Below are 27,882 nucleotides of genomic sequence, written 5' to 3'. Positions count from 1 at the left end.
GCAGACATTCCAACCCGCCTGGACACCTTCCTGTGTAACCTCAGCTGGGTGTTCCTGCTCCGGCGGGGGGATTGCGCTGGATGAGCTTCCGAGGTCCCTTCCAACCCCTGGCGTTCCGGGGTTCTGTGATCCCCCCGTGGGTCAGCCCCCGCGCATCGCCCCCGGCCGGTGGGCGCCCCGGGGACCGCGTGGGGCTGCCCCCCCCCGTCCCCCCGCCCGCCCGGAGGCGGCTTTAAGAGCGGAGGGGGGGGCGGGCTGCGCCGGGGCCGCGGCTTCTCCTTTGCGAAGCCGCCGGTGGCTGCGCGGGCTCCGCGGGGCGCACACGCGTGGCCGGGGCGGCGGGTGGGCGCTGAGCGGCGGGGTGGGCTGGGCTGGGGGCGGAGGAGGGCCCGGCCCCGGCCCCCGGCGGGGCGCTGCGGGTGTGCATGGCCCTGCGCGGCCGGCGATGGCTGCGTGATGGCCCAGCGCGGGCAGCCCGCACCGCACGCCATGGCTGCCAAAGACGAGCTGTACAGCAAAGTCATCCCCCGGCGGAACCGGCAGCACCGCGCGGGGACCATCAAACATGGCTCGTCGCTGGAGATTCTGCTGTCAATGGGCTTCCCCAAAGCCCGGGCGTAAGTCGGCGCACGGCCCCTTCTTCCCCCTTTCGTTTTACGGCGGCGAGAAGCGACGGGCGCCTTTCGAGCGGGGAGGGGGGAGCTCCGGCCGGCGGGAGATGCCGGGCAGCGGGGGGATGCGCTCCCGGGGCGCCCCGGGGATGCGCGCCCGGAGCGGCCTGGCCAGCGGGGGCTGCGCTCCCGGAGCGCTCCGGGGATGCTGGACGGGCCGAGGGATGCGCATGGTCGCTGCCCCGGCTGCTGGGGGAGCGAGGGAGGTGCCGGGGGGGCGGCAGGTGCCGTCCCGGGGAGCGCCGCGTCCCGTCCCCGCCGCCCGCGGGAGCCGCGGTGCTGAAGGGGCCTCCGCACCGCTGCAAAGTTCGGGGAGCGGCGGGGAGGCAATTTTTTTGCACCCCCAGTTGAGATCAGAGCCCGTGGTTCCTATGCCTTGAAAATAGGAAGCCCTTGGCGCAATTGCTTTTGGTCGCCCGGGAGATTTTCTTTAATCCGCGCACGAGTCAACCAAAAAGGAACGGAGCGATAGAATAAAATTTCCATAGTCCAAAGTGGTGGGTTATTCGTGCCCGAGTTAGCAATGCCCTGGTGTAATCTCCTTGCATGTGCTTATGCTTTAAATTAATTAGGCAGCAACCTAATGATAACTTAATAATGATTCTCCCAGTTTTAAACATAGCAACTCCTGGACTGTGTGCTTTAGGATGCAAATGAAACCAGCGGGGATTTGGATGATTCCTTGAGCTGCTTAAGTTTTCCTTTTGTTGCTGATACCAATCAGAACTCAGTGGTTTTATAGCCTGTCTTTATGCAGTTTGTTTTTATAAATATAGAGATACATGGAGTTTTAAGGACATATGTCATCTGTGGATCCATGAGATTGCCACGGATCCACTAGCACATACAGAAAATCTAATGTGTCCATTGTCCTACTTACGCTCCTTATATCTGTCAGTGATCTATAGTTACCTATTGAAATCAACATAGAGCATTTCTATACGTACAACGCCTGCGAATGGAGATAGTAGGAGAGCAGTGACTTCAATGCTCTGCTCGTTTGGAAAAGCAGACATGTATCTTTCAGTGTAGCTAGAGAAAAAACAGCTTGATACTGTGAAAGAAACTAGTTATTACCTCTACAACAGTGCCATCAAGGCTGACAGTCATTCCCGATCTTAACCGTTAGTTGAGGAACTATGTCTATGGTTCATATTCTTGCCCAATAAACACTAACATTTGACAAAAATGGACCCCAAGCTTCACCATACAAGATAAGGAAGGTTAAACACAGAGAGCAAGCCAGAGAAAGGGGTGAAATATCCCCAACTGCAACGAATACTTATGGCAAATATGAACAGCCAGACGGGCAAAACTGTCTTGATGCTAAATTCAAGACACTGTGATATAATCCTGTTGGACAACTCTGTGGGGAGGGGAACACTTTCCCAATGTGAGGTAGCAGTTAGTGCCCCTATTCCAGCCTGCTGGAAATACTACAAATAACTCAACATTAAAATGCAGATAAGAAGCAAAACAGAAATAAAACCAAGCAACTAAGTACTGCCGCCAAGGGCACAGTGTGGAACGGCACACAGGTTCGGAAGCGGGAGAGATGCCACATGGCAAAAGGACATTCCCTAAAGGTCATTGCTTCCCAGAAGCTGCTTTTTAACTCACGGCATGTTACTGTGCAAGTGTGAATGAAAGAGATCCCAGAGTTACCAAGGAGATACAAACACCCTGGCTCCCAAAGACAGTATGGAGAAGTAGCCTTAAAGCCCTTTGGGTCTTCTCCCAAACCTCTGTTTTCTACCCCAAAGCCACAGTTACAACAGGAGGCAGAGAATGCAGCGCATTTCAGATCTGTGCCTGTAGGTCCTGCGTACAAATACAAGCCAGGCTGATACTTAGAAGTGGTGACCATCTGTTTGGATGGCTCATGCGAAACAAAGCTCCAGGTTGTCAGACGAGTCTGTCAGGCGTGTCACAAAATGCCATCGCTGTTGGCATCAGTGGCCTCCTGGCTTCTTGTTAGAGCTGGGGGATTGATTGGGACAGAGAGGACTGTTGAAGCCGGGGTTACACACACAAGAGCTACCTGGAGATCACAAGAATGCTGTTTTGACATGTATTGAGACAGTCCTGGGGAGTACTCACATTGCCCAACTTTCAGCTTCTAATCCAGCTCCTGTAACCTCGGTACCTCACACTCCTACCAATGGACAGCTCGGATTTTGTCTCTTCAAATTATTCAAGAATTCTTCCCCATGCTTACAGTTCATCACAGCAACAAGAGCTCAGACGCCAGGATGATCCTGGCTGGATGGAAATTGCTCAAACCACTGTAGTATGTCATCGCTTTGGACTATGACTGTGAAGAGCTGTTCCATTTTTTTTTTTTTCAGCACTAGTTATTTTTTTATTTTGCAATTAGCCCATTATATTACGTACTGCCTAGTCATGCAGGAGGAGGCTGTCCCTGTCCAAAGTGGTTTCGGATTTAAATGAGGAAGGAAGGCAAAGGTGATGTTGTGATTGCCATTTAGCAACCTGAGCACTGAGACAAACATTTTACCTGGGGCCACTCAAAATTCTAACCAGATCCCCAGTGTCACAAAGCCCTAAACACAAGAACAGGCTTCCACGGGGGATCACTTTAAACTACTATGCGTGTACAAGCAATTTTTAAAAAACCTATGTGTAACGTGTATCTCACACTAAACATAGGAAAATGTAGTGCTAGACTACTGTTTTTTTCAGGATGGAAGAAGGCCTTTAACTAAAGTTATTGGAACTAATATAGGGATAAGCAGTTGAAATCCTCTAGCCTGCAGGGTGCAGGAATCAGTGTGGCTCCAGAATCTGCAAGTTCAGTGATTCAGTTTTAAAAGTTTCATGTCAGAATTTAAACTCCTCCAAAACATCCTCGAAACCAGAAAGTTAAAATTCTAGTGTGAGAAAAATCCTGGGTTTTTTTGGTTTGTTTTGTTTTTAAATTCTGGGTGTGTATATGTGCACGAATATATAAATACATAAAATTTTAAACATTACTTGAGCTTCTGCATACAACTTTGAATTCAAGCCACAGCCCTGCAGTACCGTTTCAGAAGAGATCCAGACCTAGACAAATGAAGATAATTCTCTGCCCTCTGTCATTACTCAAGACCGGAGAAATCACTGTCCATAAACAGAACACTTAAATTACAGGCATTGTGGTTTTCTGGATGCCGTGCCCTGTGCTATAAGGGTGAGAGATGAGCACTGTTCTTGACACAGGTGCCAAAGCTTTCCAAAACTCAACTTCTCATTATCTCAGCCTGAAAAAGGGAGATGGTCATCTACAGATTGGTCCGTAATGTTGATTCAACGTGTAATGCTGTGCTCCTGAGTGATCTGCTGACACCAGACGTAACTGCAAACACTTCCCCTTCGTAAAAATGGGATTGACAGGAATATTGTACAGTTTACCGTGAATCAACTTCACTGTTTCCCCTGCGCTACACATTTCCTCCTTCCTCCCTCCCACAAAAGACCACCTGGGTTTAACTCTGTGTTCATGGCCATGAAGAGGAGTTAATTTGCCACCACATTTTCCCTGGTCCTGAACAGAACCCAGCCCGTGCGATTTAGATGTGCTTTCTCAGTAACTAGGAGAATTTAGAAGTATTAAGAGTTTCATTATTCTCAAAGAAAAGCAGCTCAGATCCAGTTTACAAACAGTAAAATCTTCTCTTGTGTTTTGAAAATGTTTTCTAGGCTACTCAAACATGTTTTGCCTAGTAACGGATTTAGCAACATAGCAGTATTTCAGCACAGAAAGGCTGCGAAGTCTCTTATTCCTCAAGGGTTTGAGCTGGATTTGGGAAAATATGGCATGGAAAAAGAAGTGCTGCAGATAATCTTTCGATTTTGAAGTGGTTTCTGTTCCTTCATGGCCCTGCTTTCAGGGTATTAGTTTTCTGCAAATAGTCTTGGCTGAAATACATCCTACTCCAAAGGACCAGCCCAAAGCACAGGCATCCCTTAAGTCCCACTTAAGCCTGAGCTTTAGAGGGGTTTTTGTGATTCACAGTGACTTGTGTTGGCCCAGGGGATGTGGAAGAAAACCCCATCCCAAGTGAAGAAGCTGATAGATAAAAACGTTTGGAGAAGTAACAGTTCAGAAGGCTACACCGAAAGTGGATTTCAAAGTTTGTTAACGGCACTGCAGGAAATCTTCAGCCACTGAACGGAAAACCCAGGTGGTGTAGCCACAAGGGCTTAGGCAAAAGCTTCCCCTAATGCTCTGTCTGTGCCCATTATTCAAGCCAGTGGGTTTCGGGCTTGGATAGAACCACTGGACCATGCAGTAGAGAACCCATCTAACCAAAATATAATACTTCCATTTCCAGTACTGCGTGTCAGCCATCAGACCGATGGACGTTTGTAAGTAGGAGCTTTGTAGGAAGGATTTGTGACCCGTTTACACTCTACACATAGTGCAAGAGGAAGAATTTGCTTTCCCTAGCGTGACCTTCCCCATCTCCGTGCCTGTTTCAGCTTTTGCGAGAACTTGTGAGGCAGGCGGCTCCTCGCTCACGCCGGGGGTTAACGGATGAGTTTCTGCCTTGTAACTTGAGGAAGAGTTTGAGCAATTAACTGGGCTAGTTCACGTATTGCAGTCCCTGGGTTCAGCGCTGGGGCCTCTGAACAATTTTGTACATCTGGGCTGGAAAGGATCCAACAGGTCTGCGCGGCGCGGTGGAACACGGAGCCTGCAATGGAGTCCGCAGCTGCCGGGAAGGTGCACTGGAGAAGGGCTTGAGCAAACACACATTTGGGACTGAGTCCCCTGGCTGCTCTGCATATGGATTTTTTCTTTTTTTTTTCATTGGCTTTATTGCAGATTTCTGCTGTGGGACTGAGAGATGATTACTGCAGTATTCAGACTGTTATGTGCCAGCGGCTTAATTGCTTTTGGTGTGGGGGAGATCTCTATCAGACAGATCTGAAGTGATAAAACATAGAGGGCTTTCTATTTCCACTGTACGGTCTGGAAACTGAGGCACAGAGAAGCTTAGATATATACGTCAAATCTGTAGTTAGGCTGCCACTTGCACCTAAATCTGTAGAGTTTCAATCTATTAGCTTAATGGCAAGACTTAGATATCTGGTCTAAGTAGAACATCTATTTCCATGACATTGTATAAAATTTTCAAATGGAGAGAGACCTTCTCATATCAGAGGCTGAAGATGTCATTGCTGTGATAAGATCACACTCTAAAATGATAATCGCAGCAGTAGCACTCCATAGTACCTCAGTGATTCAGGATACTGTATATATAACTGCCATGAATCATATCTGATAGTTGGGAGAAGTGGAACGATCATATAGTCAAGGTCCGCTATGGACAAAGAAAATGCTTTTGCCACAAACCTTGGGAAAACTATTTAAGGACAGAGCATCCCTGTACAAAGATTGCTCACGGGAGAGCCAAGGTCAGTGAGTCCCTGCAATACTTGCTGCAGAAGTGCTGGCTGGTGCTTCTGTCTCTCCGATGATTTTTTTGGCTTGGAGCAAAGGTGCTCAACTTGGTCCTACCCTCTGCAATTAGAAGGAGCTTCAGAAAGTGCAACCCAGACCCCACATGTCACTGACAGAGACCGAAAAATTACTTTGTGCCTTCTGTGTCAAAACCTCATGGAATTAATAACTAGTACTAAGTGTGCAATTCCCTTTCAAGCTACATATCACTTTCAAGTGATAGAGATACCAGTGTTATCTTTTCCTTTTCTGTCCGTTTTTCTCTCTCATTTCACAGACCTGATACTACTGTCAAGAGCCGGTATAAATTCACTGACGAGATTTTCAAGACAAAGGCTCGCTAGAGAAACTAATGATTTCAGATATCCAGCATGGGCTATTTGAATGGAGCCTTGTTTGCAGAAAATGCTGATTATTCTTCCCCCTTGGAGACCTGGTGACAGTGGCAGCATGCTGGCCCATTTCTGCAGAATTCTGCAGCACAGTTTACCCCTAGATTACTTCTGCCACTTTGCTATGCAAGAGCCCATGTTTGCAGGTTATTCGGGACCTCCTGAATAAGTACAGCAGAGAAATCAGGGGGGAATCCTGCTCTTAGAAAGATCATGAGTAGAAGGGTTTTTTTAAAAAAGGTGGTGCTTTTAAATGTCAGGTGTAAGCCTGCTGGCCCCTGATGACACTTGTGCTTTCGAAAGTGGATCTTAGACTCCCGAGTCTTGCTCACACTTGAAAACGCTGCCCTGGGTTTTAACTGGCGCTCATAGTGGATTCACAGCATGCGCTCTGCAATTGCAAAAAAGAATAGAGACATCCGTGTGTGTGTCTGTACTGCACCAGTCTAATTATCCTCAACAAGCAGAGTCATCAAAAGAGCTGTAGTTTAGCAGCTGACAGCGTTTTGGATTCCATCCCCAAGACTCGCTGCAGGCTTTGTGCATTACAATGGGGTGCGCCAGGCGCCTGTGTCTTACTCACCCCCTATATAAACAGACCTGAAGAGAATAGGGCTCGGCTTTGCTCTGCATTATTCTGTCCCCACCGTATCCTACGCTGCCCGGTCGTGCACAAAGACTGAATCTAGAAAGCAGCATAAAGCGGAGGGGAAATAAAACAACAGCAAGAAATAATAGGATGGGTTGTGGGAATTGCTAAAGGTTGCTGACAACCTACACAAACAGTGCTTTAGACATCTTTTAAACTCTTGTCTATGTTCATGAGGCACAGGTGCTGCCCTTTCAAGTCCACTCTCCCAATATTTCTCCTGAATCTTTGACAAGTCCCAGCAGCAAAAGGTGCTTTTTAAGGTACTCCCAAATCCCCACGACACGCAGCTAAGAGATGTCCATCTCGCACGCCTAGGGAGCAGGAGCCATTGCTCCTCCGTTCCCCAGGAAGCCTCCCCCTTTTTTTTTTTAGGGATGTGCAGATATGACAACATCCCGACAGCTACTGTCAGGACCTGAGTGCTTTGTCACCCACCAAGCAGCAGCATGAAATTCAAACAGAAAGCAAGGCATTGTAAACTTGAACCTGGGATGAGTGACAGGAGATGCGTTTGATGTGTTTGCTTTCCCCAGACACCAAATTCGAGCCCTTGGGACTGAAGCCTCCTGTCGTTGCCAGCACAAACACCTTGCAGGCCAGTCCCTGTCAGCAGGAGATTAGCAGGAAAATGCTCGCGGCAGGTTCTGCACATGGCTGAGCAAACAGCAACCCTGAGCACACGTTGGGACATGTAATGCTGACAAACACCCTGGCCTTTCACAGCCTGGCACTGAAAGAGGCTCGAACTGTGTTTCACTCACACCCATCACCCCCCTGTTGTTATCAAACGCAAGGCAAGTGCCACTTTTTCCCCTTTCATGTAGTATTAACGAGGCTCTGCAGTTCATGATAGTGCAGAATTAATCACTCGTGGTTGGCGACTATGAAATAATTGCCAGTGTGGAGGGCGGTGTGTTTCAGAGAGATTTTTCATCTCCTGATCTGTAAAAACGAGTATTTTCTTTCTCCTCTACCTAATGAAATACAGCAAGGTCTCATTAATGGCCTGATGCAGCAAAGCCCTTGAGCACGTGCTTCTCGTGAACAGCTGAGATCATGATGCTCGATACGTTTCTACCGAGCAAGAAGGGGGACGCCTTAAATAGCATTGGAAATACCTGAAATAGTAAGGTGGTACCGGTTTTCTTCTAAGCTGTTCCTCATTTTCTTGCGAAGGATTGAATCAGTTCCACGACGCAAATTTCAAGCCCTGACTCGGTGCTGACATGAAATGCTACAATTGTTTTTCCCTTGTATGGCACCAGTGAGTAGAAGCCTGATTTTTATGCACCGCAACCCTGTTGTGCTGGGGGCTGTGCAAACAGAAAAGGAAAACATCATCCAACCCCTCCAAAATCTTTTACTCCCGGTTGTTACCCGTAGTTACAGCGAGTTAGATGGACGGGTGAAATTCACAGCTGCACGAGAACGGCACTGTTAGGAACAGCGACTTTGAAATAAGGATCACTCCTGTTTTACAGACAGAAAAATTTAAAATGAGGCAATATATCGAGTGGCTTGATGCCAGAGAGGGCACCTTAATTAACATTTGCCATCCACTCAAAACAAAGGGTGCTCCAGAATTGCGGGCTGTAAATGGTGTCAATGATGTCCTGCTCCCTTGTTCTGCTATTATATTGAATTTATTCTTCACAATCAATATTCTACTCGAGAGCAGCTGCCAAGTCCTACCAAGTGCCAAGTCACAATATATTACCCACGGATAAGTTGTAGTCAGTTCTCCCAAGCACCATTCAAAGAAATCTCAAACTAAACAAGAATTGTATCTGGTTCATATTCACACTACTCCATGGGCAACAGAAATGAGCCTTGGAATAAATGTAAGTTACACCTGCACCTTACAAGACACATTTATAGTGCCTTTACAGTCTCTTTGACCCCTTCCCATAGCGTAGCTGTACCATAAATACCTTCATGTTCTATAGCCTCCAGTAGTGTAAATCAGCCCAGCACCACTTACTTTGTTGGAGCGATACTAATACATACCAGCTGAGGATCTTACCCAGAAATAACCTGACTTTCATTGCTGCGAAAGCTTCCTTTAGAGAAATAGGGGTTTTTACACCATTCAGGTAATACAAAGAGCCTGTGTGTAAATAAGAATCACTGCCATAGCCTCTGGGAGCAAAATAGAAACCTCAGGTGCTTCTTGCCTATTCACAGCCCATGTAGATTGTTGGGCCCGCAGAGTCAGCTCTGATGTGTACAAGAGGTTTCCTGTGTGGGGTGAGTTGCAAAACTGGGGCCCCTTACACCAACCTGAAACCAGCTGGGGAGGGTATTTTAAGTCTCCCTGACCCACTCCCCTGTGGTATTTCACCTTTTCTCACTAAGGTAAAATTTTCCACTTGCAAATGGGAAACTCAGCCTTTATAAGAGGCATTCACAGTTATTGTGGGCCAATGTCTGCTCTTCAAACCCTGTTGCTTTACAAGTAGCAGATCAGGGACGTGGGCAATGGCATGGGTAGCGGGTACAGGAATAATTAGATCCCAGCTTCCCAAAGAAGCCCATCAGATGTCATCTCTGAGAGGGGAATTAACTCCCTATGAAGACCCATAGTTTGGGGGTCAACGTATCTTTCCAGCTTCCACCAGTTCCTGCCCCAAAGCTGCTGATCCTCGTCAGGATCCGAGGACTTGAAGCCCTTGGGAATTCTAAGGGACAGAATGGGGTGTCAGAAGTGCATGGTGTCACTAGGGTTTTGTTCGAGTCCCACATTTGACATGGGCACAACCTTTAACGGCTCTGGAAGTGCATCACACGGAGAGAAACTTCTTCTAGTGCACTGCCCCTGTGATTTTAGGCTGTATCTTAGCGACTCGAGCTCGCAAAAACGTCTCTTGCCAGGCTCCTTGTGTGAGTCAGCCTAACCAAGGGCGCTGGGCCTGCTGCGATCCTTTTCATCTTCTCCTAGGAAACTCCTGGGACCAGCTGCTGATTTCTTTGCTTGCGCTTGACGTTTAGATAGGCCCATCTGCTGCAAAGTGAACTTTAAAAGGGTAGAGCCACGGCCGCCTAGCTAAAACGTGACAACAGGGCAGGAAAAAATGAATAGGGCCTTTAGGATGGTGCAGAAATGGGCCGCAAGAGCCTGAGGCCAGACTGGCAGAACTGCATTTGGAAGCGGGTACTGGGATCCTTCATGCTTAGAAGTCCCCAAGCATTGAAAAAGGATTGTCGTGGCTTAATGGTCATTCTGCCCTCTATTCGCCCCCCAACCTGCACGACAAATGGAGATAAAATTCTCCCGCTCTTCTTGCTGCCACTGCCTCTTTTCAACTATAGGACTAGGAGCTTGCAGAGGATTTCCCTGGACAACAGCTTAAGAATTTTACATACCTGCTGTCACCAGCTTGTTCTAGGGGAGAAGGATGGCAGAGACGTCATTTCAGTCCTTCCTGATGGTTTTACTGTGTCTGGAAACCAAGCCCTTTTCAGAGGTCAGAAATGGATCACCTGAAGTGAGCAACTAAACGATGCTCAGTGTCTCTGCAAATTGAACACCTCTCGACAAGCATGAAAGTGTTACAAGGTATTTGCCTGAGGACACGGAGAGAGTTTCTTCCAGCACTGGGTTCAGATCTCGGTAATTTGGATTAGCCATCAGGCCATAAATAACACCAAAACGTACTCTTATGTGGCAGTCAGACAGTGTTCCAGGCACCTCGCTCAACTTTCCACCTACCAAATATTATTTCAATTTTGCAGCAGCATATCCCCAAGTCTTACAGGACCTTTGATGTAGAATTTCATTTGAGTAATAGACATGAAATTTAGTGGTTTCTTAGGTTGGGTGTAAGTAATGGTAAGGAAGGAATCCTTTTTCCATGCTGCTTTATGTTTCTCTTACTTGCAGCACGTTGGTTTTGAGTGTCGGGAACATGCACTCAGTTTATTTGTGGAGTATACTTCTAATATAAAAGTATTTGAAGCAGTTGAACAATTTAGATAAGATTATGCAAATGGGATTGAATGCTGTGACTAGATAATTGTCCCTTTGAATCAAGGCATGCGTCAAATCAGAGACGACTTTTGGGTTGGAATGAAAATTCCTGGAAAATACGGGGGTTTTTTGTGCAAAACCAATTGGTGAATCCTAAAAGCAGCCCATCCATACCCTGTGGCTTTCGCAGCTTAAGGCAAAGCTGAGCTTTGCAGCAGCACGCCAGGCAGAGGGAACGTCAGCCGTTGAACGCAGGAACCGCACAGGTTTGCACAGGCTGCCCCGCGTTCAAGGAGAAAACCAGGATGAATTCAGGTGCCAATCTGGCAAAGGATTCAAACGTGTTGCTCAAGCTCAAACACATGAGTAGTTCCATTGGTTTTAATTGAGATTACTCAGGCGCATAAATGCACGGCTAGCTTGTGGCCTTTGAAATAACTTTGGGTTTAAATACTGTGGCGCAGGGGGGAGCTTTGCTGATAGTCCTTTGCTGTTGTTACCATTAGCTAACTGCCACCCCACATCAGAACTGCTCCTTTTGGTTATCTGGATTAGCGTCTCTCTAATTTCATTTCCTCTTGCACGTTAATCAAGAAGGTTTTTTCTCTTCATGTGTATATGTGCATCCTGTTTGTTCTGAAATGTGCAATTCCATGATTCGGCTCTAATTATTGCTGTACCCGCTACCCATGCCATTGCCCATGTCCCTGATAAAGCAACAGGGTTTGAAGAGCAGACATTGCCCCACAATAACTGTGAATGTTCTGCCAGCCACTGCCATAGAAGGAAGGCAGAGAAATTTCCAGCAGCTTTCTTTGCCATCAGCAGAGTGATAAGTGTTATCTCCATCCCCATTTCACAGATACGGGAAGTACAGAAGGATTAAGATTCTGTTTTCAAAACCAGCTTTCAATTTTTCGGTTTTGAACATGTAAAAACAGCCATGTGTGAGTGCTCGCACATCCAATCCCAGATGCATCGCGCTCACCGTCTTTGCAAATCTTTGCATAACTGCAATGCAAGCACTCAGAATCAGCACCTGCTTTTGACAAACCGAGTCTGTGTAATTTGTACAAAGCCCAACTACCAGTCCAATTTGCATATACAACCTGGTATGACATGTCTAACATAATTACGAATTCAATAGCTATTTTCAAATGCGATTCGAGGCTAGATTTTCAAAAGTATTTAGGCATCTAGACACACAACAATTCCATCTGTTTCCAGCTATCTCTTTTAAAAGAAGCTGTAGGCACAGCCCTGCCCTGGTCCCCATGTGAAATCCAGGACCAAGCCAGGATGGGTTCAGCCATCACCTCCCTTTTGTTCTCAGCAATTCTCTCAGCACTGTCCTGGCTGCTACCACGTACCGTTCTGCGCTTTCCTGTCTGCCAGATTTTGCTGTACGTCTGAAATGGCTCCGCTCGTACCTGTGGTCTTACTCTGCATTAATGCGGAAGAAAAAGGGGCTTATATTCTACCTTATTCAGGTTAACCTTTCTTTTTCAATACTACTGCCTAAGATCTAACCACACAGAAGAGGCAAGGGGATCTAACATCTAACACAAGAGCTTGCTTTAAAGATGTAGATTGCATTATAGGAAATGAGAAGCAATAAGCAAAGGAAGTTCTTCATTCTCATTATCAGTTCTCAGCGTCTCGTTTCTCCGAGCAGAGTACACCCAGCACAGCCCCTCTCAATTCTCTTCATTAGAGACTGGAGCCCGCCTGCCTCTCATTATCGCAACCTCCGCACAACCACACTCATCTTCCCCAGGCCAGCACGGATTTTGCCTTTACTTTTAAACAACTCCTTTTCAAACCTAGCAAAAGATGCAGCTCCTTTTTCCTCAAAAATCAATCGCTATCAAAGCTTTCTTTTGTCTAGCCTCATTCAGGGCACGCCGGCTTGAAGAGTAATCATTCCCTTGGATTCAGCAGCGTTTGAATCGAGTTGTAAGCATTGATTTTCCTCCCTCACTTGTGTGCTAGTGATATCCAAGCCATCTATAAACCAGCTTCAGCCAGGAAATGTGATTAGCGCGATTGGCACGGCTTCAGCCGGTCAGAAGACCAGGCTGAGAAGAGAACATGTAAATGTTTGCAATAATTGGTGACAATGAATCTTCTATGCCGATGGCTGAATGGGATCTATTAAAACACACAGAGAAGGACATTTAGGTTCCCATTCAGGAGAGCCCTAAACATGTTTACATCCCATTGATTTCAGTGAATGGGATGGACCGAGGTAGAGAAATAATTCGCTCTCTCCATCCCCATGCAAGCCAAGCACAGAATAGGAGTCGTCACCCCACCTTGCACGGGTTCAAAACGGCTGCATAAAGCAAATGGCAGTAGGAAACCCAACCCTTTACCAGTGCGGGTTCGAGTTTTCAGAAAGCACTTGAAGTAACTAGCGGGTTGGACTCTGAGGATGTGCTAACGCCTTCCAGGCATGCTCGACCAACAGCTTGTGCTGGGGCTATTGTATTTTTTCCCTTTCTCAGGGTCTCCGCTTTTGCAGAATCTCATATTGCCATGGTGTAATAGCTCTCGGCAAACGAGCATTGAACGCGTCCCAGGAACACAGTCCCTGGTTCCTTTGCGCCCCTTCCCTCTGCCGGGAGCACGTCGGACGGAGCGCAGCACCCAACTGGCCTTGCTCTGGGCAGGAAACAACGGCCAGAAATCTGGAGCTGTACATCTGCCACCAGTGGCCATTCCTGGTTCTAGCTCTGGTTACAGAAATACGTTCTGGTGACAGGTGGTTTCACTAGCCCACCTCAGGTGAAATGTTGAAATACAGGATTTTTGTATCTTCCTCTCCCTCCCTATTCATGACGCATACAAAAGACACGAACAATAATTCTCCCCCCTGAACTCTGCAAGCTTTACAACTTTTTATAAGTCATACTCTTCTGGTTTCTTGCCAAAGCCAGCGCAGCCCCTGGAGCACTTCTGACTTTGACCCCTGTTTCCGTGATCTTTACAAACCAGAAGAGAAGCAGAGAATATCTAGAAGATAAGAAGAGGCCCCTTCTCCACGCGAACACTCAGGCTTGTTCTGCCTCCCCTGCCATCCCGGGGAACTTGTCATGACGCAACACAGGGGCAGTTTATCTGGGAAGGAAAGAAAGGGCTTCTTCCATCTCTGCAACCACCTGGCTCACCCAAAACATCTTAAGGCAATGGCATCACTATTAAAATACAACAAACAGCTATAATGCTGGAAATCCCCAACACTACTTAGAGCTAGTAGCTGTAAAAATATACAGCAATATACCTACTTGCACGTACATTTACTATATATATAACAGGCATATGCACACATTTATATATACACACAGGCATATGTTCCTACAATATATACAATGGAGTATGCAGGGTAAGTACAGCTGAAGTTAGGAAGCAATTTGTGGCCAATGTGTGGTTTTCTTTCTGTTTGGTTTGTTGGGTTTTTTTTTTCCTTTCTCTACAATACAAACCAAACCATCAGAATGAGCAGTAGAAGCCAGGAGAGCTTCTTGGTTCAAAAGAGAACCTGGAGACTGACCTGGCGAACACCACTGAGAAGGGCTGAACAACACAACCCAACCAGCCAGTGGCTCTGCAGTGTTAAGCGATTGAGACCACAAGAAAACAATGAGGAAGGGCTGGAACTAGAAATACAAACTTGTCCTACAACATACTTATTCTGAAGAGGTACGTCTTCTTGACCACTTTCGTAGGAACTCGATGTCTGATTAATAAAATCATAGGTTTGCACAACATGTTACGCTACTGCTTCACCCACGCTTTGCAAATTGTGGCCTGGATTAACAGCGGGATATTCTCAAGCAATATGTAGGACAGGGCTTAGAAAGAACAAGCAAATCGCCCTCAGACACTTATTGAGATGAACGGTGCTTTAGGGAAAGTGCTGTGTATATATTGTCTTGCAAGGCCCCATTTTTCTGTGGTTTCATCTACGAGATGCACACCATTGCGTGGCTGAACGTGTACAGGATGTGAGCCGGTGGTTTCAGGAAATGAATGGGCTAAATTCTGCTCATGTTTGCACAGCGATAAATGAGCAGTCCAAGTCCCCTGCTGCCAGTGGGGTTATCACACTGAGCTCGGTGAGCAGTCCTGGCCTGCTGCTATACAAGAGATGTCAGAAACCATTTGTCCAGGCTATAAAGAATAACGGCTTGCTCTTCCTCTAACGTGCACGCATAAAAATATAAGACTTGCACAGCCTGTTAGATTAAAGGTTCATTTAGCTTAATACACCACTAAGCAGTTCTTCTGTTCTTCGTCTATGCCACTCAGCCACTTGGAAATTTCCTGAGCCAAACTTTGCATTTGGCTCCAAATGCTTGAAAGCTACCATTAAGCCAATCCTAATTTATATTTCCTTTTCTTAATGTATTTATACTTTAACCTTCACAGCACTATGTGCCAGTAATTTCCACCACTCACTAATGCATTATCTTAAAAGTACTTGAGTTTGTTTCCTTATCTTGACTCTTTCAAGCTCCGATGAAGCCACATGGCAATCAACGGGAGCACAGTTCTGACTTGCAACCAAACCATAGCAAATACAGTTTAGACGAGTCTGATCTCACTGATTTTTGAAGGAAATTGAGAGAACCGAGGTTGCAAGTTACTGCAAGGATCCAGACAAACAGAGATCAGTGGCTATTATTAATGGGAAGCAAAAAGGCATTCAGTACAAATGGGAAATCCCCCTTTTCCCTTTTAGATAAAAAAATGAGCATAAAGTTTCAGTGTGAGAACCCTGTCTCCCACTTGCTGCTCGGTATTCCCCTGTTCTCCAGACTGCAACCAGGGCTGTGTAAAACTTCAGTATTAAAGTATTCGGAATTCAGACTAGGTTGAACATCCCAGAAATCGGTCAGCAAGAACAGGACCAAGCCATTATCAGGCAAAGCAGTCGTGGTTTTCCTCTGAGCCAGCTCTGGGATGAACGGAATTATGAGCCAGTTTACAGAATCGTGTAAAAGTATGATATAAGCAAATCCCAGTGCCTAATTCCTTTGATTCTCAGCTGAGCTTATTATTGGATGGATGGTAATGGTTAACTGAACGTGGGGGGGGAAATGATACAAGAATAGTGGGAAGCAAAGTCTGTCACTTTGGTCTGTGCAGTTTATCCAGAAGAAAGTACCCCCATGTGCGCTTACGGCCGCACAACCAAGCAACTGGAAGGACCTCAGAATTTGTCCTGCAGTTAACATAGCCTACAATGTGAACAAGAGCCAAAGAGTGAAATCACTGGGATCCCTGCCATTCGATTTCCTTCGACCTGAATGGGAAGGTCACAGCCTCTACATTTTAAAAGTGACTGAGACTAATGAACAGCTGGGCTGTCTTTGGGTAGCAGAAGAAGGTGTCATTGTGTCTGCTGTGTGGGTGGGAAAACTCTTTATTTCTATGTGGTGTCCTTCAGAACAGGTCACTTCAACTGCAAGAGGACTTTTCCCGAGTAGGGTTTGCAAGAAATAGATGATCCTTGGCAAAACAGGAGAGGCCAAAAGGCTGAGGGACAGTGGCAGGGCTACCAGGGTAAGGACTCTACCCAGAAGAGTTTGGGTGGAAGCACTTGGACAATGACCACTGAAATCTGCGTGTGTAGTATGAATGAACCTTTCTTCTGCAACCAAATGCACACCAGATGCTGGGATTAAAACTGAAACTTTTCCCTACAGTCCTAGGAAGGCAGAATAAAAACTGAACATGGGTCGCTTCAAAGCTCAGCAGCATTTGCGAGCGACTTTGCTGTGATCTCTGGTGGTTCTGCCCTTAGCAGGTGCAGCGGTTGTAGTTGACAGGAGATTCAGTTGCTGATGCTATGGAAAAAGCTTCACACAAACAGGTCACTTTTCAGTTTTGGAACAAAGCTGCAAGTCATGTGAATGACCAAGGATTGGGCAGTTTTATCACCACACCCTCCCTTCCCCACTATCACACATCCTGCACACATCTTAGACTGAGGGGGGGTGCTAATGTCTACAGAATTACAATTTAGAGAAATACTGAAAGGAGAGAATTACTCCATTGGCTTTTGTTCCAGCCTGCAGCTAAAACTATAGCTTACAGCATCTGCTTTCTTGGCAGTTTGTGCTTAGAGATGATAAATTTCAATATTTGCCGTATAAAGCCCCTCTACCTAGTGTTAAGAGTGATTCCACCGACACAATAAATAGTCTTTTACGCAAGAGCCTCAGAGCATTTTGCAGTAGTGCATGTCGGGGGCGTCAGGGGCCATCCTGTGCACGCAGAGTGGGGTGTCCTGTGCAAAAGCTGCTTTGCAGGCAGAGGAGCTGCCCCCCAGAAGCCACGCGAGTGCTGCGGGCTCCCTTTGCAAGCTTTGCTTTCCGTTCCTTGAGCCATTACGGATTTACCTACTTGGCGGCTTGTTGGGCAGCCGAACGCTCCCAGATACGGCCAAGGGCCGTGCTAGTTGATGTGGAAGGGGAATAACCGAAATGATAGCGCTACTGCGGAAATCTGGGAAAGAAAAGCTTAGTAAAACAAGGGCTGAGACGCACGCAACAGATCTGACCCGCTCCCCCTTCGACGCCAGGAGGTCCCAAGGCTGAAATACTGTTTACTCCAGTCTGTGCCTTCTCTGTTTGAGCTCTGAGTACTTCGGGGCAAGGATTGTGCTTTATCCTTTGAACAAAGGGCCTGAAGGAAGTTGGAGCATCTCTCTCAGCCTGCATATTATGGGATGCCGGAGGGGCCTGGCTGTGAAAGCTCTGCGGAATGGAACGGCACGGCACGCCGGGCTCAGCTCCTTAACAGAATACGCGAGAAGGGAAAAAGTATAGTAAACAACTCTGGGTTATTACTGTCTATTTGGTAGAGGTTTGGGGGATGTAGGTGGTGTGATTTATTTTTTTTTTTCCCCCCTGTCAGCTTCTTGACTATTGGGCTGTGCCATGTTATAGTAAGAATGGATGGTTCGTTCCTTTGGAAATAGATGGAGCATTCGAAGAAACAACACCCTATTAGCTATGAGCAGATTTAACACCCCTGCAAAGCTACCATCTGCCACCAAGAAAGGGAAATTAAAGCAAAATGAGAAACCGTTTGGTTTGTTTGAGGGTTTTGTGTTTGTCATTGATAATTGTCAGCCTTGGGGCTATAATTAGCTTTTCTGTACCGTGTATTTATACAGGGGGAAACTGTGCTTTAAAGATCATTATTTTCTCTCCGTGAAAAAAATGGTTTTACCACATGCTGGTTGCTCTTTGCTGGGTCTTCCAGGGCTCGGATGAAAGCAAAACTATCAGTACCGTTCACCTCGCCCTATCGATAGCACAGGAAATGGTTCTCTGAGTATTTCTTGACAACTATGAGATGTAGCCACCAAGGCAAGACCCCCCGAATGTCGCAATCTGGCTCCAGACGAAAAGGCCGAGGGGAATTATATTCGTATGGGGACACCCACAATTTATCCCAGCCTATAGACAAGGGCAGCGGCTGTTCCATTAATTTCTACAGATGTACTGATATGCTCGGCACATGAAAATCATTATTTCCTGGAAGTAACTAGACCAAACTGTGACCATTATCAAGGCGATGGTCTCTACAGAAAAGGACAGACAATTCCAGAGACACGAACTACTCACCATTATTAAAAAAATTCTTAACATGAATCAGTCAGATGTTTTCATCTCTAACGAGCTTAGATAATTCCAACATGAAATTTTACTGTATATACCTCCTTTTTTCTTCCTTTGTATAATAAATGATGTCCTCATCATTCTGCCACTAACGTACCTGCTTAACGTTTTGCCCTTGAGTCCCTGAATACGTTATTATCTATGAAGAGAAAATACTTGAGGCAACAAATGAAGAAAGACGAGATTTTTTTTTTTTTCTTCTAACATTCCGCGAGCAGGACAGGGGAATGAGCTTGTTCCTTGTTCTCTCACTGAATTACCGTGTTCTAAGTTTAGCTACCAAACCCATCCATGCCATGGTTTTCTCTCTGTTAATAAGGGTAATGACAGCCTGAGATGGCAGCATGGAGCTGAACCCACTGCGTGCCGTAAAGCGTTCTGAAATTCTCCTAAAACAGCACGCACGAGTATTGCTTACTGCAAATTATGGAAAACTCAAATTTATTCCTGAATGAAACACTGTCCCTTTAAGTCATTAAATATGTAACTGCAATACAGACACGCTTAAATAAATTATTTAAAGTTATTTCTGGTTGTGTGTGGGAGGTGGGTGGGCGATGAAGTTGATACTTAGTGGTTAGAGCAGCCTTTAGCCTTTACATTTTCCCTGCTTTCGCACAAGTTTTTGGTGTCTTTTTTTGGCTTTTTAACTCCTCTGTCTGATGCAGACAATTGAGCTGCCTTTGATCCAACTTTTTGGGGGGTTGTGAGAGTTTATTCTAATCCCGCAGTTTTCTGGGGCCTATGTATGCACCTTGAAAACGTTGGCTTGCAACAATACGAAAGCAGCTTTGGTGACACAACGAGAGCCCAGGACGGACTCCTCGCGCTTCAGAAGGCTTGTCAGGCTTCTATACTTCTCATTTACGGACTAAAACACATCATTTCCGTGGCATCTTAGTGCCTCTTTTCATGAAACTTCATCTGTCTACAGCCAAAACTCAAAAATCATTCCTAAGCCTGAATGACAGCCCTGCGAATGTTCCTTAACGAACCCAAATTTCAAGGCCAATTTCTCTCCCCATCTATCATGCATCTAATGTACCCAGGTACAAATGTTCCCGCTGCAGGAGATGGAGTAAATTGCACAAACCTCAATGCTGACTTCTCCGTTTTGCCACGCTTTTCCCTTCTCTTTCCTCTTACAAAAATTAGAATTGTTAGGAAAAATTCTTAGCAGACCATTTGGCGTTTTTCTTTTAAACAAACAAACGAAAGATTTGAGTTTTGCCACTGGCTTTAGTACGAACAGGATTTAATTTCAGAGAGAATCAGGCAAATGGCAATGCCAGAAGATGAAAAGCCATGATACTCTTGGAAAAAACTGATCAGAAAGGTTCCTACAGTATCAAAAAGTATAGTTGCAGTTGACCGAGATCTGGATTGAGAAGGAGCTACCTGGAGTCATGCACTGAGAACAGACACATCACTGATAGATACTCAAAAGCTGAAGATATCGCTCCTGTAAATGGCTCTTCATGTGTATTTGTTTATGAGTTGCCTCCCCCAAACCTAAAATGAGCCTAGCATACAGTTTCGCCTTTCTCCGCAATCTGCTCGTCTCTGTACGGCATGAACACAATCAGATTTTGTTGACTAGGTATAAAAAAATGCTCACCATTTTAAAAACTATTTATCAAGTTAATGAGAAAATGTATTGAGGTTTGGAAAATGCCAACGTTTTTAAGGAGCCCTAGCTTAGACACAGTAAATACAAATTAAGCTGCTTGATCTATCCTCATAGAGCTTTATATACCATAGTACAAGGGAAGAAAATTCCGGTTCCTCACAACTAGTTGTTATGATATTTGTATTAATAATGCATATGCTGGTAAAACCAAAAAGCCTCCTTCTGACATCAAGGTCACAAGCTAGTGAGCACTGTTCATACATATATTAATGCCCTTAACTACAAAAAGCTCCACCCAAGTGATGGAGAGGAAACATCACGTGAATCCAGACAGGGAAAATGCAAAGAGAGATGGGGACATGGTATGCACAGGAAAAAAAAAAATCAAAGACCGAAGTAGCTACAGCAGAGAGCGATTGACAAAGCAAGGAAATTCGGAGAAAGGCTGCAGTGAATGAATGGAAGGAATAAAACGTACTTTGGCGGAGTGACGGGGATGTGAATCTCATGGCCTTGCTGTGGCATCATGCTCTGGGGCAGCGGTTGGTACGTGGGACCAACAGCCCAGTGCTGGGACCACTTAGTGGCCACAATCCCCAAAACTCCGGCTCCGAGGACCCTGGCTTCAAACTCTGCTTTCGATCCCTGCAAAAAAAGTCCTTCTCTAAGCAGCCAGAAGGGAATGCAATTAAGGTTCATAAAGGCTAATGCATGAAAATGAGCAGAGACAAATTACGGTGGAATGCTGGGAAGAACATTTCTAATTGTAAGGTCGGCTGGCCTCATTCCTTGAGCCTCCGAATATCGAGTTGAAGAGAGCAAATGAGATGATCCCACCAGGAACAATTCTGTGCTGTCTGGGAGATGGGAAGGATGAGCAATATGAAAACACCTTCTCTACAATATAATGCACTTTCTCAGCCTTCCTCTAGAAATGCAGCCAGAGTTTCTGGCACTTCCTTATGAACCTATGTCCTTCAGAAATGAAAACCTTTCTCTCTGTTGTGCTTTCCAAGCTGTTTTCTCTCTCCTCCCTGGCATATTTCTTTCGCATAGTTTAGGATATTAGCACGGGCTTTACTGATTGAGGAGGAAGAAATATCTCTTATCCTTAAACTCACCACTGGAATTGGTCTCCACCTCATGTTAACATTTCGCTCCTCTTTTGCATTTGTTTGCAGAGTTTCACTGTGACTTGAGCTTCAATTACAAAAACATCATATGCACACAGTAGGAAAAAACCCGACCCTCTTCTCGATGTTTCCTGACGTGGAGAGCCAGATATTCTGCCTATTCTGGCCTCTTTTCCCAGCACCTCTTGTAGGTTTTGTAGTTTAGTTCAAAGAGGGAAGGCTGGGGAACCATCACCTTGAAACTATCCCGTCTTCCCACTGCTTAGGACCACCCACTAACTTTATTTTTTTTTTTTTCCTTATGCCTGTTTTCCAAACTGTAAGATGGGAATATCCCATTAGTAACCCAGGCACTCTAGCAGAAATCAGCAAGCGCTTTCATGGGAGTGTGACTGTGGGAATTAGCGTATTTGTCACAAATGTAGCAATGATTAAAACTGTTTCATTCATGCCTCAGTGGGGAATGTGAGGTGAATATGAATATGCATGTACATTTTTATTCTGTATCTCATATCTTCCGAGACAGCTGCAGGGAGGGGGGGATGGACAAATAGTCGCATTATTCTGAAGTATGTGTGAGCGTATCTCACACGCTCGTGCGCTGGGAAAAAATCATAAGACGGTGGTTAAATAAGCCTTTGTGTAATCTTTATCTATGATTTTCCACTATGAGTCACCATAATTTACATGTTATCTAACATTGAGAGTCCCAAGCTTATGTTACTTTCTGTTCTCCTCAATGCTCAGTGGGATAAACTGATTTTTTTAAGGCTCATCCGGCTTGGCCATGGTGCTGTGGGGCTGAAGGAGTTAATGATTTGCTAGAATAACTGTCATCAGACAATTGTGTTAGAAAGAGCAGCAGTTACCAAAATACATTTTAGCCTGCAGCATACAAGAACAATGCGGCCATTGTATTGTAACCACAGAACGTGGCACACAGATAAGCTTGAAAGGGAATCACGTTTTGTTTATGGCGGAAGTGATGGAATCCATTGAAAGGGTTTTGTTTGACTCCTTTGGAAGCAAATTCCAGCCCCTTCGTGAAGGCTGTTTGCAATCTCTGGGTCAGTGCTGTTGCCTTTCTGAGACAGATAGAGGATAATAAAATCAACCTGCCTCCAGGTGACCCTCAGAAACCCCCACCTAACCCTAATTCCTCTTTACAAGGGCAAGGAAAGGCTGAAATGCTCAGTAGATGTATCAGAATTTTATATCTCGTCACAAAACCCACTCCCTAAAAATAAATCCAAACTGGAAAGCAGAACGTTTTTCAGCTTTTTTCAACGATGACCAAAAAAAAATGCACGTTTTGTTTGCAAACATATAGTTCTCAGAGGGGAGAAAGAAAAAAAAAAAAGTTGATTTTCAAGCTACATAAAATGCTTAATCCTCATGGAAATGGCCAAGGCGTGAGGCTGCCATTTCTTTGGCTTTTACCCAGGGTGAATGTTCACAGAATGTTCACGGAGGAGGGTTTTTCAGCAAGTACGGACTTTTTTACCTTTTCTGTACGAGTAAAGTCTGAATTAAGTCAAGCCACCTTGCTTTGAGAGAAGAGAGGAGGAAAATGATGGTGACTATAATATAGCGAGTAGATTTTTAAATGGTAGCGGATCGCCCCAAAAAGGGCTCCTGCATCACCCGCCTCCTCACCATCAATTGCCATAAATTTTAAATTCCTGTCGGGAACGGCCACCAAGTTCGAGGGATGAAACTGGAGTTTCTGGCCTCTTTTTCTGTCCATCTTGTACCTACTCCAATAGAGGACTGCAAAACTTAGACCTTACGACTAAGGACAGAAGATCATTAAATTACCTTAGAGACAGTGACATTTAATAACCAGAACATTAAAACTCAAATATTTTTTTTTTTCTTCATAGTCTCTAAGGTTTTAAGATACACTCGAGTTTCTTCAGCTTTTCTGTCCAGCCAGAAAGGATACGGATTGACTTTGCTTTTTCTAATGAAGCTCATTGATTCTGAAATAATCACTTGCTATTAGGAGCTGTGCCGTTAAAAAAAAAGAAAAAAAGGAAGTACAATTACAGGATTGAGGAACTCTAATAATACAAATACGAAAGGGCTTTCAAAATTCTTCAAAGGTTATTATACCCTCAACACTTGCTGATTTTTTAAAGTGCATAATTTCATTTGAGTCACTTCCCCTATAAATTACATACTTAAAAACCTGCTGATGTTGCCTCCAATGCTTAGAAAAACATCCCATTTTAGACTTTATTTCCATCCCCCACTGTATCTCAATCTTACTTCAATAGATACTTTCAGGCATTTTTTCTTTCACCTCAGCAGCAGCACAGATTAACTCAGTTACACTTCGCCATCACACACAATGCAGAATCACCTTACATCTTCAGTCCTTCGAGTTGTTTTTCAACAGAAGGTTTATTTTCCGTGATTTTAATTAACTTTGGACTTGGTATTACTAATTTAAGGCTGGGTTCAGTAGGGAGCAGTGGCATTTCATACACTGTCGGTTCTTATCCAAAATGCCTACACCTTTAATTAGATATATTAAAGCCAAAGACATTCAGAGTTGGGTTTTATTAAGTTAAGCAGCAACATCCGTATAGAGCAAAATAAAAGCAAGCCTGTTGGACAAAAATACTGATCCTCAGAGCCACAGATTTTAACAACGCATCGCAAAATCAAGGGAATTTTGCTTAGGTTCCTATTTAAGACCTTAGTGACTGCCGTTCGCCATGTTTAGCTCAAATAATCAAAATTCACATTGCCTCGTGCAGCTTAGAAAACCCTCCTCCGTCTTAGGGATGCTGAACCCAAATGCAGAGAAGCAGATCCCTGATAACTGGAGCACACACGTAAAAAATCCTTTCACCCATCCTCAAGGAGTCAGACCAATTTATAGAGATGTCCCAAAGGCTTTTGTGGATTTTCTTCTGTGGGTTCCAGCAGATTTTGGAAGAAATCTATGGTAGCCTAAAGACTAGCAGCAGCAGCCAGAGACCTCACTATCTCTATTTTGGGCACGGTATAAAATGCACCCAGAAGTGAATAGATTTGTCAACATCAACCAGCAAAAGAGAACCAAATCTAGCACTCGATCGAGCTGCTCGAGCCCCCTCATGAATTTAAGAGTCATGTTTCTCCCTGAGTTTTGCTTGGCCTTCATTTTCGGCAATGAGGAAGCTCCTCCATTAGAATAAAAAGCTACTTCTAATTTCTCTTCCACCCATTGTCCGTCCTTCCATCCATCCATCTGGGTACCACAAGAACTGGCACGTCATGATGTGCGGCAGGAATTCGTGAGATCTCATCCGTATTGGCGAATTACCAAACAGCAGAGGTTCTGTATTCATGTAAACACCCCAGAGACAAAAATAGGGGAAATTCAGAGAAGTATAAATGTGTTTACATCCAGAACAGTCTTCACAAAGAATGCTTTGTACTGTTTTATTATTGTTGTTTTTTCCCAGAAGCATCAGCAGTTCCTTAGGCATCTAAGAGGCTAAAATCTAAATTATGCATCAAAAAGGGAGAGATGCAACTTGAGGGTAATAACGCATTTCAAAAATAACTTCAAATGCGTAGTTCAGAGCAGCAGCCTTTAGCTGGGAACGAGTGCCCAGTCAGCAAAGGAGTAAAAATGACTCTTCCCTACATTAAAAACCAACCACCCAACCCACCCAACAAACACCCAAACCACCACAGCCTGGTAGAGCTCTTATTTTGTAAATCTCGCAGCAACAGGGCGATGTCCTGGGATCCTGAATCTATCTGAAGGACCAGGGCAGACGTTCGTGCAAACACGAGTCCTAAAGCCGTCACTTTGAAATCTCAGAGAACTGGGCAAGAATATGATCCCTTTTAGTCCTCTTCGAGCAGCTCTACACCAACCTACAGCAATTCTACTAAATTTCACTGAAACCTAGAGATGGGTGATCTTTTACTAATAATTTCTATCAGGCTTCTTACAAGGGGTATTTAGTTGAGGATAAAGAAAGTGTGAGTCACACATAAAAGCTGCTTTCGTGGCTGGAGGTAAAAGATCTTCCCCCTCAGCTCTTTTGATAGCGTAGGGACCACACTATGAATAGTTTGTGTCTCACAGCTTTTTTTTTTTCTGTCTGTATGTACTAATTGGAAAGTATCGTACTGTTATTTTTGTGACGGTATTGCTGAAAGATCCTGAGATACCGTCACGCTGACATCACACATTACAGGAGTTTACAGCGCCGAGGGGAATTTATGATCTAAATATACAGGAAAAAAAGGATAGAGACACAGAATAGGCACAGAAGAACAGAGGGCAGGAGTTACTTTCACATAACCTTACACATCAGAAGGTGATGCCCATGTCTGGACCAGTCATCTCGCTCTTTTTCCAGGCAACGGGGAGAAACATGAGTCATCCGACCTGTTTTAAATGCCTCCCCTCACCAAAAGTAAATGTGCCCTACAAGTGCCTCTGCTGACTGCAAAGATGAGTCGAGACGCGGTTATCTACAGTATGAATAACCGTATCTAAAAGGAAAGATGCCACCATCACAAGATTCATTCACCGCGCTGAAACCACCCACAAAGTGAGCAACTGGTGCCAACCCCGTTGGTTTCATGGAGCGAATCCCCCTCGACCTTTCCCTGAGGCAAAGGTCCGTCCTTATGCTCTGGCCATGTCAAACTGCCCACATTTACTGCCACGAAGAAACAGATTCAACCCGAAATTGAACTGGACAAAGGGAAGATGGAGAAATCCAGGTATAAACCGATGAAGAGCCACCAGAATGGGACAATGCGGATTCTTCTTCCGCGTTGTCTTACTGTTTCCCACTAACAGCTGGCACTCAAGATATAAGCCGGATTCTGTTCCCAGCGACCCAGCCGGAGTCACTCCAGATTTGCTGTGAATCCAGCAGAGTTTCTGGGGATTCCTGCCAGGATAACTGAGAAGAGCCCATCCTCGCCAGCTCCCTTCACTCTGCACCGCGAGAGCTGAAGTGTGAAACGCTTGTTTGGGAGGTGACAGAGCCCTGTGCTCACCGGTGGCTGCTTACAGTCTCTTGGTAGATTGAAAAATATATATTTATTTGGGAGCGCTAGATACAGAACAAGAGCAATAAAGAGAGCAATAGCTCTGAGAGATTACTTTGGACGTGCAATTTCTTCTCTCTCAGGCTTCAGTTTCTCGTCAGGGCTTTGTTGCAAATGAAATCCTTGACTATCACAGTGAGCAAATTTTTATCCTTCACTGATATCAGGGCTCCAGTGAGGTGTCAGGACCAGGGCTGGAGCTGGTAACGGATTTTTCCCTTCCTCTTTTAATGGAGTTTCTCATTTTCCTCCTATGACCAGGTTTACTGCTCCCAGGGAACAGTCACATTGAAATACTACCAGAATATGTGATCGTAATGTAAGGAGATACAACAATAATCACTGATTAAAAAGGAAGAATGAAAAGGGTAAGAGCTGGTGGCAGGATTGCTAAATGCTGATCAGTGCTTTAAGACAGCCTTTGATTTTTTTAATTAATTATACATTCCCTCATACTTTGTACTGCTGTTGATTTAATTGGACTCCTTATTTTTAGAGAGCTACAGCAAGAAGAAGATAGGGTACAGCTTTCAGCAGCTCAGCTCTAGCCTAATTCTGCCTCATTCAATACCACTGGGAGCGAAATTAGGCTAATGCTGAGCTCTTCTGAAAACCTCGTGGTCTTGACGCAGTTTAGCACACTGCGTGTATATCTGTCGTGCGGGATGGTGTAATTTCTATGCAGCTCAGTCTGTCCACACAGGAATCCATGCAGAAATGGGCTCAGCATCCACAAACATCCCAAAACCTTCATGCGGGAAAGACTAAGTGTTGAGCAGCAGAAAATAGTACCAGGGTCTGTCTCCTACCAGTCGAATTTGCCCTGATATTCACTTTAGCCTCACTCCATGCGGTTTATTTTCACCCTGTATCAACACACATCTGCCAACATGCTTTGCAGAGATAAAGCATTAAATGTTAACCTGCAGAAGAGGCAAAGAAAGCTGCAGAAGAGGCGAAGAATGCACTGAGGAAGATCTGTTTTCAGCTGCAGCCTGAAATCATCTGTTGCCACACGTGAAAGGGAGAGAGAGAAGATCCCTGCGCACACACAATAATTCATATTGCACAGAATCTCCTCATCAGTGCTTCCCAAGGGTGTTTACTGAAATTGTTGAGAGGTGGGAGCAGCAGCAGGTGTGTTCAGAGAACAGGGAAGGACTGAGGAAAGGTCGCGTTATCGCGCGTGGAACGGCAGCCGCC

At 45.2% G+C, this 27,882-nt stretch overlaps 1 protein-coding gene across 2 annotated transcripts in view; it reads left to right on the top strand.

Moving 5' to 3' along the window:
• Window positions 1–382: 382 nt before the first annotated feature.
• Window positions 383–27,882, top strand: part of UBASH3B (ubiquitin associated and SH3 domain containing B) — a 59,659-nt gene continuing 32,159 nt past the window's right edge. Inside the window, exon 1 of one of the 2 annotated variants that reach the window (XM_065651973.1) lies at window positions 383–617. In XM_065651973.1, the coding sequence (XP_065508045.1) occupies window positions 457–617 (161 nt within the window). In that variant the 5' untranslated portion in view covers window positions 383–456. The remainder of the gene's footprint in view (window positions 618–27,882) is intronic. The other variant, XM_065651974.1, reaches the window with a different exon arrangement.

Source organism: Caloenas nicobarica, chromosome 26, assembly GCF_036013445.1.
Source record: "Caloenas nicobarica isolate bCalNic1 chromosome 26, bCalNic1.hap1, whole genome shotgun sequence".
NCBI classification, from domain to species: Eukaryota; Metazoa; Chordata; class Aves; order Columbiformes; family Columbidae; genus Caloenas; species Caloenas nicobarica.
Note: the sequence above shows the minus strand (reverse complement) of the source record. Positions and strands in the feature narration are given on the sequence as shown.